Source organism: Charadrius vociferus, unplaced genomic scaffold (genome assembly GCF_000708025.1).
Source record: "Charadrius vociferus isolate BGI_N301 unplaced genomic scaffold, ASM70802v2 scaffold324, whole genome shotgun sequence".
Taxonomy (NCBI): Eukaryota; Metazoa; Chordata; class Aves; order Charadriiformes; family Charadriidae; genus Charadrius; species Charadrius vociferus.
The window spans coordinates 5,060,564-5,081,483 of record NW_009648041.1 but is presented as its reverse complement, the minus strand read 5'-3'; the positions used below and the strand labels follow the sequence as shown (position 1 = coordinate 5,081,483).

General features: G+C 45.7%; 1 protein-coding gene across 1 annotated transcript in view; it reads right to left on the bottom strand.

Moving 5' to 3' along the window:
• CADPS (Ca++-dependent secretion activator) overlaps positions 1–20,920 on the bottom strand; it is a 200,043-nt gene that overhangs the window by 86,783 nt on the left and 92,340 nt on the right. Inside the window, exons 10-12 of the mRNA XM_009883625.1 lie at positions 14,245–14,353; positions 12,940–13,152; positions 1,431–1,567 (exon numbers count right to left, since the gene is read on the bottom strand). Coding sequence (XP_009881927.1) covers positions 1,431–1,567; positions 12,940–13,152; positions 14,245–14,353 — 459 coding nt within the window. The remainder of the gene's footprint in view (positions 1–1,430; positions 1,568–12,939; positions 13,153–14,244; positions 14,354–20,920) is intronic.

Below are 20,920 nucleotides of genomic sequence, written 5' to 3'. Positions count from 1 at the left end.
ACCTGTCAGACATGCATGGATGGGGATGGTCTTCCTGGGGTCAGCCATGCGTGGGGAGCAGAAGCTGCATGCCAAATTCACTGCCTGCTGGAGCAAAGACCTCGATGGAACTGGTGAGAAACCTGCTGCAGGTCTGACAATGCTCCCACCAAGCCTACTTGTACCACTTGGGTATCTGTGAGTGAAGTACACGCTACAGCCTTCCCCCACCCCATCCTTACCTCAGGGGACATCCACAACCATTCCTCCTAGCCCTGCCTCTCTTCAAGAAGGTGACAACTCACTACCGCTAACGGTATTTACTGGATCTTTGCCTTTCTGAGGAGGTCAGCCCTTGCGCTGCAAGGAGCAGAGCAGGTGAGAGGAGCACCATGGTGGAGGGGGACGTGGAGGACAGGATTCGAGACTGACAGCCGCACTGCCAACCGCTCAGTTGTGTTCCCAGGCTGCTGCTCTGAACAGCAAGCCGCTCCAGAGCCCCAGCTCCAGGGACTGCACAGCTGGCCAAAGATGGAAGGCTATCGGCATGGGGTGGTCCTTCTGCTGAAGAAGCTCATGATGACACCCCAGTGTGGAGGTTTCTGTGCAATACTAGGGGGGTGGCAGGTCAGGATCTGTCCCATGCCATGTTCAGGACAGGACCTCCATTTCAGGCCCCTGTAGAAAGGCTTCATCCCGATGATTTCTCAAAAACTAAGATCCTCGTCATCCTCCTCACTGAAACTGCTAAAAATTAATTGTTCAAGTTATATTGTTAAAGGTTATTTGTCATTTAAACCCTCACAGTATCTAAGAGCCCCCAGGCACTGCACCCCAGCCAAAACCTACAAGCTGTCTTGGAGCATCTCAGCATCACTGTCCTCTAGACCACGTTACACAGCAGCGGGCTGAGAGCTGCTACCTGTGCTCATGAGAATAACCGGGATGGGCATGTGACTACGTGAGCACAGACAGACTGCGGCACCACTGCAGTCATCCCCCTAGTCCCGTCTGTTACCTGCTTGGGATCCCTGCTCATAAAGAGACAAAAAGCTGGGCCACAGCTATTCCTGGTAGGACTCCATTGACATGGGAGGTGGTACCAGACCGGCATCTTTCCCCTGTTCTTTCATCCAGAAGACTCTGGAAGGCAGTGCAGGAGGCTGCAAAACACTGCTCTCTACTTCACATCCCCACACTGGCGTTTGTCTTTGCGGGAAGAAACATTTCAAGCATTGCAAACAGAAACGGTAAAGACAGTGCAACTGGAGAAGAACAGCAGTCAGCTCACTGCAGGTAGCCTCTCAAAAGAAAATACCTCTGGGCCAAATTCAAACCTGGTGTAACACAGAAGTCAATCTTCCAGCAACAGGGGGATTAGCCCCGACTCGCACTAGCTTTGACTTTGCTGCTCGATGTTTATATCACTAGAGACCAAAGAATATACTTGCCAGACAAGAATAGGAATCATTAAGTCTGTGGTCCAAAGTGAGGCGCTGAACCATCTCAAAGAGTGAAGCGTGGTCAAAGTTACAGGGATTGGAAGAGATAAATTCATCCATGCCATGCTTTTGAGCTCTATCTGCATCTGTTCATTTATACATATAGAGAAAGACACCATTTAGAGAGATATAAGACATTTTAGTTGACAAATACAACAGAAAAAAAATATACAGTATGAAGCATGAAAGCTAAATATCTCCTCTTCCCTACATCGCCATTAACTTTTCTCTTTGCAGGCTATACAGTACACTTTCACCTCCCATTGTCAACTTGCATCAGTTATGGACTATCTTATTGCATTTAGGCAAAAGATTTTAGAATTAACATCTTGTCAACTGCTCATTATAGTACATTTATTCTGTACTTAAAAGTAGAACGCAAACCCAAGAACTTACTCTGTTATGCTATGAGTTAACAGAATTTTGGCTCACGGAAGTAAATTAGCTCCTATTTAGATAGTTGCGGTTAATTATAATAGATTCTGCCATTCTAATCAAGTTACAGCTGTACCATTTTTCTCTACATTTACTAGGTTTTCTAGGTAGCAGACCAGTTACGTTGTTCTTTATCCAAATGCCAATGTTTGTCTCCCCACGGCAATTTTTTTCCTAATTGCAACTTTAAATGCTACCTCACCAAAATAAAAAGATGCTCTTTTAAGCATCGCTAAGAAGTTAAATTGATATGTAGTTTGTTGTCACTGAGGCAGTAACCCGATAGTGTGGCAGAGCTGCCAGTCATCCTGACGGAGGGACTGCATTTCCCCCGCCTGGATTACGAGCTGCCATTTTTGGGTGAATTAACAGCCTTAACGTATTCACACTTCTCTGCTTTGGGTGACGTTTACAGGCACTAACTCCTAGGGGCTAATTAATTAATCTCAACATGGTTAACCAAAAATACACCGATTTCAGCAGTTGAAATGAAGCCGCCAAGCTGGCCTGGGTGCGGCCAGCCGGGACCCCGCTGGGAGCCCGCTTTGTTCTACCAGCGGCCGGGGAATTAAAGGACACCTTTCACTCGGTTTTGTCCGTGCTCAGCTTCCTACTAGATGGGTTCTTGCCAAATCTTCAACAAAGAGAATAGGATTTAAATCCTTCCCCTGTTTATAGCCTCCTAGGGGAACTGGGTGGCCTTGGAACAATGTGGCTGAAAGGACACAAAAATGCAGTTTTCCGCAATAGCAGTATATGGTAACTGTATTTGTTTTAAAACAAAATCCCTCTTTACCAGAAGAAACAAAAAAAAAATCTTAATTTAATAAAATAAAAAAAAGCAAACATAAAAAGAGCTTTAAATGATAATGAGACAGTGTTCTTTTATGTATGTTTTGCTATCTAATATTAAGCTGTGAAGGACGGCATGTCTTCCTAAATACCTCGTTCATGTCTGTGCTCTCAGATATTACTGATCATTGAAAGCAATCTTTACATTTTCTGTATAGTCTGTCGTTAGCCATACACAAACTATATAAATAACATCACCCACTGGAAAGAAATCAGACAAATTAAAACATGTAACATTTCAATTAACTGCTAGCAATACTTAATTCAGCAGTCGCTGGCCATTTTCCTCGTTGAAACCCTGCTGAATAAACAATGATTTTTATTTTTTTTTTCTACAGCTGGTTAATTTTAGAGGGTCCGCTCCCCTGTTTCACCCCATGCGCTGGGTCCTGCTGCTCTCCCCCTCTCCCCGCATCCCTCCCCGGTCCCAAATCCCCCCCTCCACCTCCGCCGGCAGCTCCGCGCATTCAGCACGGGGATGGAAGAAGCCGCCGACGGTGCTGAGCAACGTGGCAGCGTGAGGGCTGGCTCGGGATACGGGGACAAGCTCCCCACCGAGCATCACCTCCATGGCACCTCTCCAGCATCCTCGGGTGCGGGATGCGAAGCACACCCTGCCCTGGGGCTCACGGTACGGGCTGGCTCCTGTCTGCTGTGACAGCTTTCTGCCCCATCGTCTCTGTCCCTCTGGGCCAAGACCGATTTGATTGAGTCCACTCCCAAAGAGTTTGTCTACGCCGTTTTCGATTCCATCCTCAGCGCCCGCAAAATGTTTTAACAGATATTATTAGACTATTTTTTGATGGCTTGCTGCTCTGCCCGGCTCCTCGCAGTTGACTGCAAGCTGACAAATTGGCTGGAGGCCTTCATTTGCCAGCTTCACTCAGAGATTTTATTACTTTTCAATTAGGAGCCCTGATACACTGTCAATTGTCCAGCTCAGCCAAGGAGGCCCTGAGAGCTGAGTAAATCAGCTGGAAATTTGAAGAGTCCTCTAGCCCTTTAGCTGGTGAATCTTTTGGAGCAGATGTGCTAGAAAGCATGTTTGAAATGAGTATTTTTTACTCCAAACTAATAACCTTTTCCTCACTTTATGTGCTCTGAAGAAGGTGGGCAGACAGCAGACCTTTGGCTGGTGTGAACCAACTGAAGCTCTGCTGGCTTCCATGGAGCTGAGGGTCTGACCGGGGATTTTTAAGGTCTCCCTGTCCAAGGCAGGGGCACAGACAGTTCCCTGCCAAGCGTGAGAACGGACGCAGTGATTACATGGCCTTCAGGACTCTCCATAATTCCTTTCATTAATCACCTCGAAGCCACACCTTACCGCGCATCCTGTTGGGTGCCTGCTCAAAAGCCCACTTGCCCCAAATCTCCCCACCTCAGAACAACCACCAGAAGAGAGAGGCACCAGACATGGCACTGCATGAGCTCGAGCGACCAAAAAAAATCAGGAGCCGCACGACTTCTGCTCGGTCAGTGGTTTAAACTGGTTTTCTGCCGTGGGCAGGAAGATGAGCGCCGCAGCTCTCCCCGCAGCAGCGCAGTGCCGCGGTTCTGCACAGGCAAACCATTTCACCTCAGCAGCGTGCGGGGTGGGTGGGTGCACATCGCCCACCCAGGGGATAAAGGTGGCGTGGTGTGAACTGGAGATGTCTTTGGAGAATGGTAATACGTACATGTATTTCTCTTAAACAGAATATCTGCTCTGGGCCAGATGCTTAAAATTCTTAAGAATAACCAGGAGCAGGTTAAAAAGGACAATCCTACACTAAACTCGCCTTCCCTTAATTAATCGCTAGAAAATAAACACGGCACGCAACTTGCCATTTAGTTTTACATTTTTGTTTTTCCAATGGACTTGCTTTTAAAAATGAAATTTAGGAGTCAAATTATACCGAAAGCATTAAACTTCCTAGGCAATACAAAAAATACAAAAAGAAAAGGATAGATCTAAATATATTGTTCCTCCGCTCCAGACAGCTGATCTGAGATTAAAAATAATGCTGACATCTGCATACGAAGTAAGTTTTATATATAACCTATCCTCTTTCAAAACGGCTTGTACAGTTTGAAGGAGGTTTTAAACAAAGTATAAAATGAGAATGGCTAGTACGCACAGCCAAACTGTACAGCTAATTTGCAAGTACTTTAAATGAATTGCTTCAGTCAAATACGGTTGCTTTTTTGACCCTGCTCTGTTATTCTAGCTAAAAAGAAAGGAGAAACCAAAGAAAGTAAGTTATACGATGCTCCAGTAATTTACAATCCCTTCCCAAGGTACCGTGCCAAACTTGCTGGTGCTTCTTTGTTCGGGGCCCCAGCCAAAATGCTGCTGCAGGCCCACAAAAGTTATCTTCCATATTTAGACAAGCTGCAGCCAACTGCAGCTGAAAGGTGTTCGCTGGTGGTCTCGGAAGGGAGGCTGCCAGCGGAGGTAAATTGGCAGCACAGACGCCATGAACCTTTCTTCTGGAAAACTGCAGACTCTGGCCTTTCATATTACACTCGGTCACCTACATTACACTCTTTTTTTTTTTTAATTTTTCTTTTTTTTTAATGCTGCCAGGTTTATTTTGTTCCATTTTGACTCAGTTTGCATTTTATACTGACTCCATTAACTAGCCTCTTGTCAGACACATACTCCCCACAAGTGTTTGAAATCAGAGTCTTAAAAATCTGCCAGCGTCAGGAACACAAAGATTTCAACAACAACAACAACAATAATGAAAACCAAAGGACTGTCCCACCATTTGGTCCTCTGAGGGCTGTTTTTCTCTTTATCTAACTGTTATTTAAAAAGGAAGAGACAAAATAGTCAAATCTCTCATTCTCTTCTTTTTTTTTTTTTGAAATCTATTTCCCTGCCCTCTGCATTTCTTTTGCTCCAGCAATAATTTTGGCAGATTTTGCTCTGAGAACGGTGAAGTTAATAGCGGGGGACAAGCTCCATAAAAGAATTCTTGTTATAAAAGGCTTTAGGTAGCCATTTTATTGTAAGAATTTCTTACTCCGGATTTATTTCTTTTCGTTAATGAGTGACTTTGTTTTAGTACCAAAGGCAACTGAACATCCAGTAAATTTTACGACACGTTTGCTTATTAAAAAAAAACACAACAGAACCAACAAACAAAAAAACCAAACAACTGTAAATTAAAAGGTGACTTTGTATCTTACTCATCTGGAAAATGTGTGCTTGTCATATCTGCTTGACATTACAAGAATGAAGATGTGGTTTGGACAGTAACAAACAATGACACTAGTCAACCTCATCAGGAGACATGAAATAAAGGAATGACAATGATTGATGGCAGCTATTCATTTACAGATATTTCTAGAAAACTCTTCGCTGGCCTGGCCGGGCAAAGCGGGAGAAGTTTTCCAGCACGGGTGATACCCGCAATGCGCGGCGGGCGGGTGATGGCGTGCCCACCGCGACCTGCCGCGCGCTCGGAGGGACAGCCGCGTCCCCTCCCGCTCTCCTTGTTTGAGCGGAGCCAACGGAGATGCTTTTGGGAAAGAAATACCCAGGGGAAGCGCCTAGAAACCTCGGTTTGTTCGGCCGTGTGGAGCAAGAGGCTTTACTAGCAAATACCGGAGTTCCAGGGTGGAGGGGAGGGGGGGGAACCATACTGGGACTTAAAATGCCAGGCTGTTTTTGTGAGCGAGCTGCTGGCAGTGCCGGCTGGTGACTTACCAAGTCCCCTCCTCGCCGTGCACTAGGGCATTGCCACCTCTGAAAAGTGATGTACGTGTGTGTGTGTGTGTGTGTGTGTGTGTCCGGGGCACTGCAAACCTTCTCCCTGCTACGAGCTGCGGCCGCTGCAGCAGCCTGAACTCGCCTCTCAGCTGGATACCCAAGAGCTCCTTTTCTTTATATATATTATTCCACGTTAGAAGATAGCTTTAAATTTAATCGGCTGTTTATTCCTGTGTTTTATGGCTTTTCCCCCGCTGCAAATAAATTCTTTTCTGCTCGAGTTACAATTTTAATAAATGATTATGAACGTGCCTGTAAATCACCAGACACACTAGGCACTGAATTGAAATCTAAGTTATCTGATGTTTGGTAGTTAAATGAGTAAGAATTTGTAGTATGCACTTACATAATTCCTTGTGTGGCAAGTTAAAAACACAGTTTTACAACAGCTATTTATAATATAAAACATTGTTTCACAGCATTTTTATAACTATTTAAAAATATTTTGAATTGGATGACTGCGGAAACCTGTGAATTCATATTTCATAAGTTAGAGGCCCATGCTTCTTAAAGCACGTAGAAGTGATTTACAGGCTAGTTTTAAATTCATGCAAGTTATGTGAGAACTGAATTAACATTTTAATTCTGCATTCCTGTTGCAATGAAGCATCTGCAAGTTGACAATACAGAAGACACAGCAGCGTTCTCATGATATCTCTAACTATCTAAAAAAAAATAAAGCAATTAAAGCACAAAACTAATAATCTAATAGGATAGCAATGCATTGTAGTGCAAATACATGTAATGTTGCCAAACCCAAGTTCATTCATTCATTCACTCTTTCTTTCTTTCTTTCAAAGTGGCAAAAATCTGTATTTCCATCAAATTAAACTTTTTTTTTTTTTGGTGGTAAAGTCTCAAAAGAATCCTCTTTGGAAATCCAAACATTTAGAAAACAAAAAAAAAGAAAGAAAAAAGAAAGTGTCTGCTGAGAAGGAATTCTGCCTGCTACCCAGGGGTATATTTATACACACACGCACATACTCACACATAGAAAAAAAAAAAAAAAGAAGAAAAAAGAAACAAAAGGAGGAAGAAGAAAAAAAGGAGTCTTGTTTGATGGCCAGGAGGGATGACACCGCCTGTTCCTTCTCATAATTGCATTCAGATACTCTGGATACATATTTGCCAGCTCTCATGACCCACTGATGCTATTCCCTCCTAAGGAAAGCAGGCACCCACCAGGTATTAGAGAAGCAGCTTTTAACACCAATAAAGGATTTGTGCCAGCTGTGTTTAAGACTGAACAAAGACTAAGGAGAAGCTCTTCTATAGCACAAGTTTGGGCTTTTATCTTTTTCAAAGTATTCCAGTGGGAAAAGGTACAACAATAATTCCCCTGGGTTATTCTTTGGGAAGCATTGCTTTGATTGGCGATTGAGACCCATGCTAAAACATTAATTTATGATAATTTGGGGGAACAGCAGCACCCCTCCGTGACTCATGCATTTAAGTCTGAGTGGGTCAGCATCTCCAAACCAGGGTGACCCCGAGAGCTGCCGCTTGCTGCCGAAATCACCCCCTACCGAGTTTACGGGAGAGGGATCTATCAAACCTCGATAACTTGGGCTTGTTTTCACAAGGCATGTGCGGAGGGGTTTTTTGGGGGGCTCCTATGGAGTCCCGCACCTTGTCTAGGTCTCTCTGGGTCTCCTGCCCTACCTTTCTACGCTTTGAGGTGTCCGCGGTTAGCCCCGCACGCTGGTGCACTGCACCAAGCTAATCATCGGCAGGGAGAGAAAGGATATTGTCAGAGTGCAAAATGATCTGTTTTCAGGCAGGAAGCAGTCAACTAGATGTAAATTCCATGAAACAAAAGAAGGTATTATTTACAGTTTTATTGTGATGTTAATTAATATTTACATCTTGGAATGAAAAATAGAAATGTTAATGATTGGCTTTACTAAGAGGATCACTTGATGCCAATGTGAAAGCCAGGGAGAGAAGGCAATTATGCAAACATCACATGCATCCTAATTTCAGTATGGAAACTTACATTTCAAACCTCAATTCAGGAAAATAACATGGAAAGTTTGTACTACAAAATCTAAACATGAGAAAGATTTAAGAGAAAAAAAAGCACATTGCATATGTCAGATAATCTAGTCGGATTATCTGAGCTGTGCTAGCTACAGGGAAGCACTTACCCTTGAGTCCAGCTAGAAGTTAGCAGGGTAAGAAGGAACAAACCAGAATAACATAAAGACTAGCAACAAGGCTCAGGAAAGCAGACAGGAGCCCTAACCTAGCAGCTAAATATTTGGGTTCAAGCAAAGAATGAAAAAGAAACTTAAAGAAAATCAAACCAACTGAAAAAAAAAACCAAACCGCTTACAGCTGAAAATTTCTTAAGCAGCTCAACAAACCTTGCTACTTATTATGGGGGAACAAATCATTACAAATTCTCAAAACAACCAACTCTTTGTATATGGTGTGATTAACAGCCATTAAATATAAACAGACATTAAAAAATGAAATATAACCACAAGTGATACGTAAAACAAGTACAGACCAATCTTTCGTGTTAAAAAGAAAAAGGTTTCAAAAAAACATGAACGTTGAGCATGTTTGGGAATTTTGTTTGATGCATCACTAACACAGAACGAACAAAGATTGGTGCTTTCAGACAAGTGACCACTTTTATGAAGCTTAAATATTGCCAAAAGGTGTAATATGTATTGGCAGCATTATTGACTATAATACTGTGCATGATTTCAACAGTAAACAAGAACAGTTTTGGGTTTTTTCTTTTATAATGCGAACACTGGAGAAAAGCACAGCTTTGCGTGAATGGAGTTTTCCTTTTAAATTGTAGCAAAATAAAAAAAAGCAAAACTTTTCACTCTAACAGGTATTGTTCACCCACATAAAAGGGATTGTAGAGTCATACAAAAATTAATGAATAGCAGGATCTATTTTTTTCAGTACTTAAATTGCAAATAAAATAAACTCCACCCTGGTTCGGAGCTGTCTGTTTACTCCCAAGTCAAGCGATGCTCTCGAACTGCGGATGAGAATTTGAGCGCTGCTGAAGTTTGTGTTTACTAAGTCGAAAGAGGTGGGAACCAAATGAATTCACTATTTCTCCCAAGTTTCCCCAACAGCAAAATATGTTCTTCTCAAGTTTCTGTTTAACAGACAGCTCCATCACAGGAGCGGAGGGCTGGATTTTCTCTGCACGTGCATGCATGCGCATGTACCATCTCGGACTGCTACAACATGAAAGCTAGAACAACAGTTACTCGTCAAATGCCTTAACATTTACTTCTTTGCACATCCTCATTCACCACAGCCTCTAATAAGCACAAAAAATAGGACAGGTATAAAGATAAACGTACAAGAATAAAATGTCTTGCAAAAGTCCTTACCTTTCTGCAGGCAAAAAAAAAACCAACCAACAAACCCAAACCAAAAAACCCAAGCCAAAAAAAAAAACCCAATAACAAACCAAGACCTTTTTAAAAATGCAATACTTGATATATTTGAATTTCAAGACTGAAGGAGCTGAGATACGTATTTGTGCATTTGAGACTCCCGATAAGCCATCGTGTGTGGCATGCGTGACTCACTTCTGCTTCTGATTATTTCACTGCTGCGCCCAATGACTTTTGCAATGAGCATTCCCACGTACAAACGTTGAAATATGAAAAACGAGTAGCCTTTGCTGTTGAGATGAAGGCGTGCTATGGTGTGCTGCCCTTCTCCTCTTGTAGGATGAAGGTCCTGTGCACCAAGAGCTTTCAAAGGGATCCAGATTCAAGGCAGGAGGAGGAGGAGGAAGGAAGACCGAGGACAAAACACACTAGCGCAGGGGATGCTGAAGTAGCAAGTCACCATCAGGCTGAGGAGCCGACTGCTTTCCCCCTTCCACGCTTTGGCACAACACAACCAAAAGGGTTTCCCAGTGCCCACAGCAAAAAGGGGAGCCTGAAGCCACCCAGCTTATGGGGAAAACGCATTGTGGATGGAAAGAGGGTGGTGGCATAAAAAACCCCGAATGATCTGGATTTGGAGCTGGTATCGGCATGAGAGCAAGTGAGAGAAACTGAGGTCAGATCCTGACCCCCTCAGATGCCCTGGAGGGACCAGGGGGTGAAACCTTGGCTGTTTTCACCATAAGTGAGGATGAGGGATCCCTGCCTCCTGGTAGGCAAGTGAGATGGAAAAAGCCAGGTCAAACCTGTGGCATTTCTATAGCTCTGAGCGCAGTCAGGCTCATACAGGTCTGCAGGACAAGTCTCTGGTGGACACGCTGGGCTGTGGTTTGATGCAGAGAGGACTCCTGGGCTCAGTTACCAACTTTGCTGCTCCCTGGCAAGGACTAGGACAAACCAGCTGCCCCTTCTCCATCCCAGTAACCGAAGCAGGGGGGTTCATCTCTCCCCACGCACACAGTGTTGGGCTGTGCATGGGGACAACACACCCGAAGGTCCATGGCCCCGGGCATCCCCTTTCCCTTCCCAAACTCCTGGCAGACTTTGCTACAGCTGCTGCCAGACAATTACAACGTGTGTGGGAAAGGGACCCTTCACATATTCGTCTGGCAAAGTGAAAACTCCATAAACATCAGGAATTTACCCAACAGAAAAATCTTCCAGGCCTGATCCCTACAGGGATGGGGGAAGCCTGGAGGGCTTCCCCAGCTTGATGTTCTCTCACTGCCCTCCTTCTAACTCACAGGGACCATGCTAGGAGCGCATCCTCTTTGTAACGACCACACAGCGGAGTATCCTTCAGCATCGCTTGTTAGGGGAGGGAGCCACAAGCAGCATCCCTCGGCCGCTCTCCCTTGCTACGCTTTGAAGGCAAGGCTCTTGGAATGCGCCATGAAACACCTTCACACCCTAGAAAGCATCACATCGCATGGCAAGAGGTTGTGAGCATGCCCTGGTTTTACGTGGAAAGGTTGGGGTAGCGATCTGTGTGCTTTAATAAACACCCTCCGTCCCCCACCAAATAAGACCAGATTGAGCACACTGTTAGCCGAATGCCTATTTTCCCACAAAATCACTCAAAATACTGTATGCAAACCCGCAGCAGTACAAGGACCTGTGCCCACTGTTTCCAAGAACTCTTTGACTAAACCTTCTGGGCAGAGCGACATAGAGTTCCCAGAAGTGCTGTCAGGTCAGCACAGCTCAGCCAGGTTTGGAGGCTAATCACAGCCAGTAAACTTCCCACTGACAAGGGGCCAATTCCTACCTCCCATTTCGGCTTTCTGAGAGGTGTCCTTCCTTCCCGACCCCAATCCTTCACACCTTGCACCCCCGAAGTCAGTGAGCTGACTGGGATGAGGAGGATGAGGGTCACTGAAATGAAAATACTGACTATGTGTTTCACACGCTGCATCATGCTACATCTCACTCACGGCGGCAGCAATGCAAGGCAGAAGGGCGTCCAAAATATGTAGGCATGTGGAGGATACAAAAAAAGGAAAAAAAAAGAGTAGCAAGCAGAGGTTTTCTGCTGTAACATTGATCGTACAGCTGTATGTCTTGCGTTGTTATTTTCTATAAATACTGATGTGAAGAAGTTAAACCAATATAAAAGACGGTCAAATGATATTGATAAGCAAGGGACAGATTTTCTGAGTTCCTTACAACAAAATTCTCCATAACAGCTTTACAGAGACTATTTCAAATGTTAAAATCTAATTTAATTAGAAGAATTTGCTAATATTTATCACTTCTCCTTATTTTACTATGTTACATAACAAAGGGGCTCGAGATGTGCGATCGAGACGTTCAAGAAAAATGAGCGAGGAGGCATTCGTCTGGTTCATAATCAAATTACATTTGCAAGACAAAAGGAATTGCTCTAAATTCCAAATTAAGCAAACTGGGTATAACTGCACAGGACATGCAGCGTAGCTACGACTTAAAAGATGATTGCTTTAAATTCACATCTAACTGGCCTGCAAAGCAACCTGTTAAAAATACCATATGTTTTCCTACAGTTGAATATTCAACAGGAGACCTCTTTTTGTGTGTGCATTTCATACTTGCAAGATTTGCACCTGTAGTTCTGAGCACGTGACGCGTTTGATAGACAGCTAATGGCGCTAATGAATCGCTCTGATCTGGGTGTGCAGTTTATTGTGTGTGGGTAAAACGCGTGTCTGCAGAAAGCAAGCTGGGTCTCGGGCTCTCAGATCCCAGTCTCTCCTCCATCAAGTATTGCACTTTAAAATACTCATCGACAAGCTCCCCAAGGAATTTTTGTTTCTTGGGTTTGGTTGTGCTAAACACACAGGTTAACTGCTTCTGGATCCACTGACATAGAAAGCAGCTTAATGATAATGAAAAAAAATTTCATTTTTGGAGTTAGAAACACGTGTGTGAATATTGATTTACATCGGCGCAGAAAATCTTTCCATCAAAGACTTCTGCCCTCTAGGAGAACTTATTTACTTACAAAATTGAGAGATTGGGGCGTCTAGCTGGGGTACATTTCCTCCTTTAGCATTTAGCTTTTGCACTTGGGTAGGCGGCACAGGTTTGTGAGACTGGCCGGTGGCTCGGTACATGGCTTGGACCCACAGGATACGGTCCTGCTCATCGTCACTTGCAAAAATCACCGTGTCTCCTTCCTTCACAGCGTTGAAGAATGCTCTGCCGCCCTCCAAACCTGGCAGGAGAAGAAGCGACAAGGGAGTTTCACAGACTTTGAGGCCAGCCAGGGGATCTCCCCGGGCTTCCCGCCCCACTGCCGCCCCGGGTGGCCCCAACCAGCCCTGTACTGTCCCTGGCCCCTGCTTCAGCTCAGTCCCCTCGCCTGCCCCAAACTCACCTGCGAGAGAGCCCACCAGGTCGCACTCTGGACTAAACCATGCCCCAACACACTTGGATTAATTGCTTCCCTCAGCTACAGCCCCGTCTGTGGAGGTTCCATGTGGGTCGCACTTGCTGGAGCCCCATTAAAAATGGGTTTTGAGGGCACGCGGGGGGAGGTTTCCCATTCGAGTGAGTACACCAGTGCTCACACTGCACACAAAGCGCTTGGCTGATGTACTTATTCCTATCTTTGCCCTGATTCGGCACCCATCATCCCATCTCCCTAACATCAGAATCAACCTGGAATCAAGGTCTTGACAACCAACCCGCTGTGTCTTTCTTCATCTCCTCTGGGGATACCATTATGCGGGGCATGGTGGGGATCGCCTCGCTGAAAGAAAAGAAATGTGGTTCTCCTCCATTTGAAGACGGTCTCAGCACCACAACGGGTACCTCCAGGTACCAGGGGCTTTCTGCCCCCGTCCCTTCCACTCACATCCACCAGAGAGAAAATGGGGCAGGCAAAAAATACTGGGTTGGTCCCATAGATGTTGTCTACGATAAAGACAGACATAGCTGCTAACCTTTTATTTACAGAATATGATCTGAAGGCACAGGTTAGGATCCTTACTTGATTTGTGCATTCCATTCACCATCAAATTTCATTGGGATTTAAGCGCCTAATTCACTTAGGCTCCCCAGAGAAGATGAGCCTTTCCCTCCTCCGGTGCAACTCCTAGCTCAATTCCTGAAGTCTATTTATAGTAAAGTCATGCCTAGCTAATGATCAGTATAAACACAAACTTATTTATAATAATGCTGATCACAGTTCAGCTGCAAGCGGGGAGGGAGGGAGAGACGGAGAGAGGACTCCCGTTTGGGAGCCGCAGGCAGCGTGGTGAGCACGAGCACCCGCGGGCGCAGCAGCAAGGCGACGGCCCCGTACCTGGCTGCGGGTCGGTGTAGTCCACAGTGTATCCGTCGAGCTGCAGCAGCTCTTGAGGTTCAGCTTTTTTCTCCCGGTAGCTGCACATCGCAAACGTGTATTGACTAACCTGGAGAAAACCACAAAGCTAAGATGGCACCGGGTGATCACGACACGGCAATCCGAAGCGCTTACAAATGCCGCACGCTGGCGGCGTGTTTACAGGGACCGGGGGGCGGCGGGGTAATTCTGACGGTCACTGCCCATACGAGACAGACTAAACTTTTGGCCAGGCTTTTGCCAAGCTCCCTCCTAACACACCCTGCCGCGGCAGGCATCTAATTCTCCGCATCAGTACATACAGCGGTTTAATTTCCTCCCGAAGAGGAAGCTGCACGCTTTAAAACCCTCTTATCATTCATCCCCAGACAAGTGCAAGAGTGACACCCTGTCACAAACAATGTGAGCTAAATTGCTAGGTGCCAGTCATATTAAAGCAATCTTAAGATCCCACTGATCTCGGCAGTTGTTGTCATCAGTGCTGTAAATGGCAGCTCTCACTCCTCTGAGGTACCATCTGCATGACACGATACATTCAATGTCAAGCTCTTGACGGAAGCCGACTCAGCTGCGGGGGCTCTGCCAAGCTCCCGAATCGCCTTTAGGAGGCCATCAGGCCGCATCAAGACCCCGCGTGTACTCAGCGTGCTGCAATCTGGACGGTCGGCGAAAAGCTCGTCCAGGGAGGAGAGGAGAAGAGAGGATTCTCCGTGCCCCGGGCTAGGAACTCACGGGGAAATTTACTGTCAAATGATTTCAAATGACTTTGTTAAGGTTGTGTCACATCCTGGACGCCTGACGTAATTTTATTAGTCTGGACATTTTCTTGACCTCTAGAGGAAACTTTAAAACTCTGGTGGGTGGCAACGGATCGTGCTCGTCATTTTTTGGAAGTCGAGAGAGATCCTGAAAGACGGGAGAGCGGCTGGGCTGGGGGATTTTGCCTTCAAACTCCAGACAAATCGCTCGTCTACAAATACACATGCAGCACCTATTTTGGTGGGATCTGTCGCTAATAAAATGTTATCTATTTCAGTCAGGGGACCCATCTATTGGCGTAGCATCTCCCAGCCGGCGCTCGGTATATTGCTGCCCTCTACGGGCTTCTGCTAGCTGCCAGCCTGCTCTCAGCAGCCCTGCCTGCACCGTGCCTTCCTCCAGGAACAGCTCCAAAAGCCACCTAAGAATAAACCCTATCATTAACACATTTGTGGGAGTAAGACTAAAAGTGATGCTTTAAGCATCTTGCATCCTCCTTAAAACTCCCAGCACTGACGGAAGATTGACAAGTAACAGACCAATAGCAGGAGCACACCAGTGCCTATTCCATGCTATGAACTTTGAATGCACACCACCGTACCGGCAACACAAAAATTAAAAAGATTAACACGAAGAAATCTAAAAATAACCTAGTGCCCCACAGTACAACATTCAGACGACTCCCGCAGTGTTCATTCAGTGGAACTTGCAGTATATTGCTGCCACCTCCTGGAGAAACTCTTGAATGTGCTTTATGTACAGTAAGATCCCGGAGATTTCATCGGAGCGGGGAGGATTCGGTTTCTCTGTGATAGACAGCCTGAACTCCAGGGACTGCGTGATAAATTTAATTCCTGAAATGAGTCAGTGCTAAACTACGCTCACATTGATTGAAAACGTTAATACAACTAATGTTTTTTTTCCTCTCGTGCATGCTCTGTAGCAACAGGTAAAGCTCATTCAGTAGTTCAGTTCCTTCTTCTCTGACCCTGACTATGAGATCTGAATTTCAGGCTCTTCTCCATGCACAAATAACTGGACCCAGAAAATATTCTTCATCCCTATCAATAAGCCAACCATACCACCACAACAGTAACGTATGGAAACACTCGCAGGCATTTCAGAGCTTATATCTCTTGTGTTAAAAGTTGTAAAAGACAAATGTAGACAGTGGGCTCTGGTGAAGCCATAATGGGACAGAGGCAAAGTGGTGTCTCCTGACAGCTTGGAAGAAGCTGCTCTACATCATTATTAGAAGAGACCTCTACGAGAAGCCCACAGGTGGGTCTACAACATCCAAAGAGCCAGGGCTCACCTGGGCTGACGTCCTTTTCTTCTCTACTTACACAGCTCAAGTCCAAAGCCCAAGCTCAGGATTGCCCAAGAGCCTGCTGGCAGGAGCCAAGCTAGGATCAGGCTGGAGGGAGGAGACAGCTATCGATGGCCTCTGGAAAAGGTGCCAACGGTGCCGTGCAGAGTGCCTGTGCCTAAACAACCCGACCTACTGACTGCAAGGACTGGCATACAGCCTGTCTGTCCTGTCCTGCTGCTGGAAGCATTTACTGCCTGGGGTCAGAAAGAAGCCCGTGCCCTGGCTACCACTGCAATGTGGATCCTTCCATTTATGAGCGGTGGTAAAGCAAAACCTGACAAAATGAGATTCAAGAAAGCTCGATATGTCACGATTGTGCTCTGCTGCCGAACAACACTACAGGGTCAAGTGGAGATTGCAGCTTGCCTTTCATCGGTCCTCTAAAATATTGTGCTTTACAGAGCCTGCTCTCTGCAGAAGCTTAGAAGTGGCCAGACAAGTGAAACAGTTAATAGCAGAAATTAATCTTACAGCCTGCTGAGTTCACACCGAACCATAGCTGAGTATGAGAGTGAGCGAGCAGATGGGATGGGCAAGATGAATGGTTTGAGTAATTGGAAAAAGCACAGATACAGAGAGGAAACTGAAGGAAGACAGAGGAGAAATCTCTGCCCAGTGAGGGACAAACTCTCAAAGCAGCTGGGATTTCATCCAGGGACTTGATGAAGGCCAGGAAAGGAGCATCTAAGGAAGCTGAACTGAGCGAAACTAAAAGAAGGGAAATAATCCAAGGCTGCCCTGGCTGGTTCATGACAAAAAAGGGAAAACACTTTAAGAAATAATTTGAGACAAAAGAACAGAAGGAAAAGAAAGTGGCAAGAACGAGAAAAAGACAAAGAAATTCAGGAAAGGGAAAGTAGACAGTGGGAGACAAATGCCAAAGTTCACTATTCCCAGGCTGCTAAATTAGATCTGACTTTCTTGGCACTTGACCATATTCTGTCACCAGCTATATAATCCGACTGATTAATAAATACAGTAGATATGCATTAACCAGTCCTGACTTTGTCCTTGTTTCTCCACCAGAGACTCCTGCTCTAGCGAGCACCGCTTTCCCCCGGATTCTGCTCAAACCTGTTAATTGTCGTCCCTCACACTCCGAGTTCAGTCATCCGCCTCCCCCTTTCCCACTGTTGACATAACACCGCCCCACTTGGGTTAAATTCTTAAATGGACCTTTCCTAGATTAACAGCGTGCATTTTGTCCCAAGGGAGAGAAACTGTGCTAAGATACTGCCAGCTGTAATACAGCTTTCCTCTTTGATGGGAGACTCTTGTCCTCTGGTTGCAGCTGTACGTTGCCTCCCGAGCCCTTTGCTGACACAAATGAGCAGAGGAAACGATCTAGCTTAAAGAGACAAATGCGAAAACAACAGTTTTCACATCTCAGCACGTCCGTTCAGCCCTAAACAATTGCACATAGCAGTTGTCCTAACTTCTTCCTTCAAGCAGGAGGTGTGCGTGCGCTCTCCTGGGGCAGGGCTGTGTGATGGGAAGCCACCCCGCGTGAGTACGGACGGGGCAGGCAGGACCTGCCATAGCCAGGTGTAACGAGCTGCGGCATCTATTTAACCAGCGGTTCCCAAACATTTCGTATTTGTCATCAACACTCAAGGTTTCTCAAGAATCAACACCTATGCCCAGTTCTCAGCAAGGGTCTAACTGAAAACATGATTTAATATGATTATGGGGACCAGCTACGGGTCATTTACCTTAACTTGAGGACCACAGTCTAGGACCGCCGGTGTAGAATACTGCAATTTTGCCAAATTATTTTCAAATTCTGTTGGTTATTTGGAACTAGTGAACACTTACTTCATTTCATTTTATCCCGAGTCATCTGAGTTTTGCTAAAAGCAGAAACTGTCACTGCTAGTCTAAATTATAATGAGTCCAGGGAGTCTGTCACTAGAACAATAGATCCAGGCGTAGACACTGCAACTGGTTTTAATCTGCAGTGAGTTGATCTGGTTCCAACAACATTCTGCAAACACCATCAGACACAATCAGCTGAAAACTGCTTCAAGCTACTCAGCAGACATGTCATCCAGGTACCATGGAGTGTTACTTCCCATATGCTGCCAGAGCACAGAAACGGGGTTATGACAAGAGAAGAACAGATTCAGTCTGAAATCTCAATGTAATTAATTCACTTGCCCTTAAGAATCTTTAGAAGAAATTTCCTATCGCAAAGCCAGCAAAGCTACCAGAACCAACAATAGTGTTGTTGCCTGTACAGCACATTAGACCTTGCAAAGAATTAATACAAACTCTGTCAGCTATCAAAAATCCCAGCTTTTGCGCGATCGAGGGTCTAATTGGCAAACTGGCTGAAATTTGTATGCTGTGCTCAGGCAGCTGTTATAGCAACTTAGGAAACACTTACAACATCTGCGATGGATGTACATTTTCTCTCCTAACCAGTCACGGAGAACTTTGCCCTAAATTGCTCCGTTGCTTTCGCTTGCCACTGCCACTGGCGTTACTGTTGCCTTTACGAAGCATTTTCCTCACTTGTGATGCTGCGGACCATTTCCATCCAAGCTCAGGGCCATATTCTGCCATCGCTTTCACACTGCATATCTCAGGATTTAAAATTAGGCAAGTAACGAGTCTCTGCCATGTAATTTACATCTAATCAGTATTCTGCTCTTCTGCTGCTCATCTCAAAGGGTGTCTACGAGAAGGGTGGGCAGCGTTCAGAGAGGACTGCGATCCATTTGGAAGAGAAAACTATCCCCTCTTAATCGTAGGGGTGGACGCTGGCGGAGCACAGGCACCAGCTCTGCCAGTCACGCCGTGCTGTCAACCATCACCGAGGGGTTGAACCAAGGCCACCCAGCAACGCCTGCGCCGGAGAGGTAAGGCCCACATCTACAAATGGCACAAAGGAACCGCTATCACCCACTACACCCAAACAAATCATCTCCACTCCGGTACAACCCTCGCAGCTACACAGACACAGAAGGTGCGAGGGATTATTCCACCCAAATTACAAGGCAGTCATTGCTCCTTTCCCCCCCTCTCCAGGGCTCGCACCAGCCAAGCAGCACTGGAAGTGCTCCCTGCAGAGCTCCTTTTCCTACGTACGCGCGCAAAGCCTCCGTTCATACCGGCAAGGCATCACTGACACAAAAGAGACAAACTGCCATCAGCACCTTCCTCCTTGGTGCCACCCATGCAGTTTGGCACCTCTGTGCCTTGTTTAGACGGTTATGAAGAGTTTGGGTATTTATTACCATGAATTTCTTAACCGCTGGTACCAGAAGGCAGAGCGGTACCACCCAATAGCACTGAAGAAACAGAGACTGCGTCCACCTGAAATATAGAAAAAGGGGCAGGAGAGGGCACAGGACCAGGAGGAGGAGGATAATCTGCAAGGGACTGGAGGGGAGACAGAGCTGCAATAGAAGATGCTACAGGTAAGGGACAGAGACAAGGGATGAGAAAGGAAATGTTTAGATCTTCATCTGAATGTACAGCCTTGACCTCTTGGCAGTGTCCCAGACTGACCAGACCACTATATCCCAAACGGACTTTACACTTTGGGCTCCATCTCTCGGCAAGCAGGAGCCTGGTGCAGATGAGCGAGCTCCTAAAACAGGGGCTGCTGCTCGTCCGTTCTGTATGTAACAGAGCCAGCTCACCTTCCTGCGGGGGTTATTTTCTGTCTGCGGTTTAGCAGAGTTCAGAGCATCCTGGACATCAACACCTTTGCTGCCAATCCCTGTTCGTATCAGCACCCATCCTTTGCATTGCATGAAAAGCAAATGACAAACATACGGACAGCAAAGTATTTTTATTCCATCTTTATTGCCTGCTGACATGTTCAATATGCTCAAACTACATCTGAGGGACTGCATAGAGAGTGTTTCTTGTTTATATTTGATGTACGGCAGAACACTTTACATTGCACCAAATGTTGAGCAAACGGTAACATAACAGAGAAGCTGCAGTGGCAGCTGGAATTTCTGAGGTGGGCTACAGAGACTCTCTGGGGGCAAAAGTCTGCTCATCTTATTCAAATGAATCGCTTTTCTGGCCAAATTCTGCTCTTATATGCCAACTGACGAATACAGACCTAGTAACATGAGAAAACATGGAATAACTCTGAGAGCTTCAATTCCACAGCAAGCTGAAGAATATATAGCAGCTGAAAACTAGAGAAGTAACTGCAACCACACAGAATGGCCAGGAGAAGAAAGGCTCCTCGAGAGAGACATGGAAATCCATCTCCAAACCTGCAAACCCTTGCACAGAACAGCATCAACAGATTTATTTATGGGAGAAGCTATGTTAGGAAAGAGGATTCTCTGCTTTGGAGAAGTGGTCTAGCTCTGCAAGATGCTGGGTTCCCCTGCGAGATGCCAAGCACCCTACCTCACCAGGGACCTCACCAAGGGTGCATTTGCAAACCAGATGCCTCTAGAAATGGATTACACAGATCCTAAACCCATCACTTTTACCTAAATCTAAATATACTGCTTGGGCAGATAGAAGCATCTG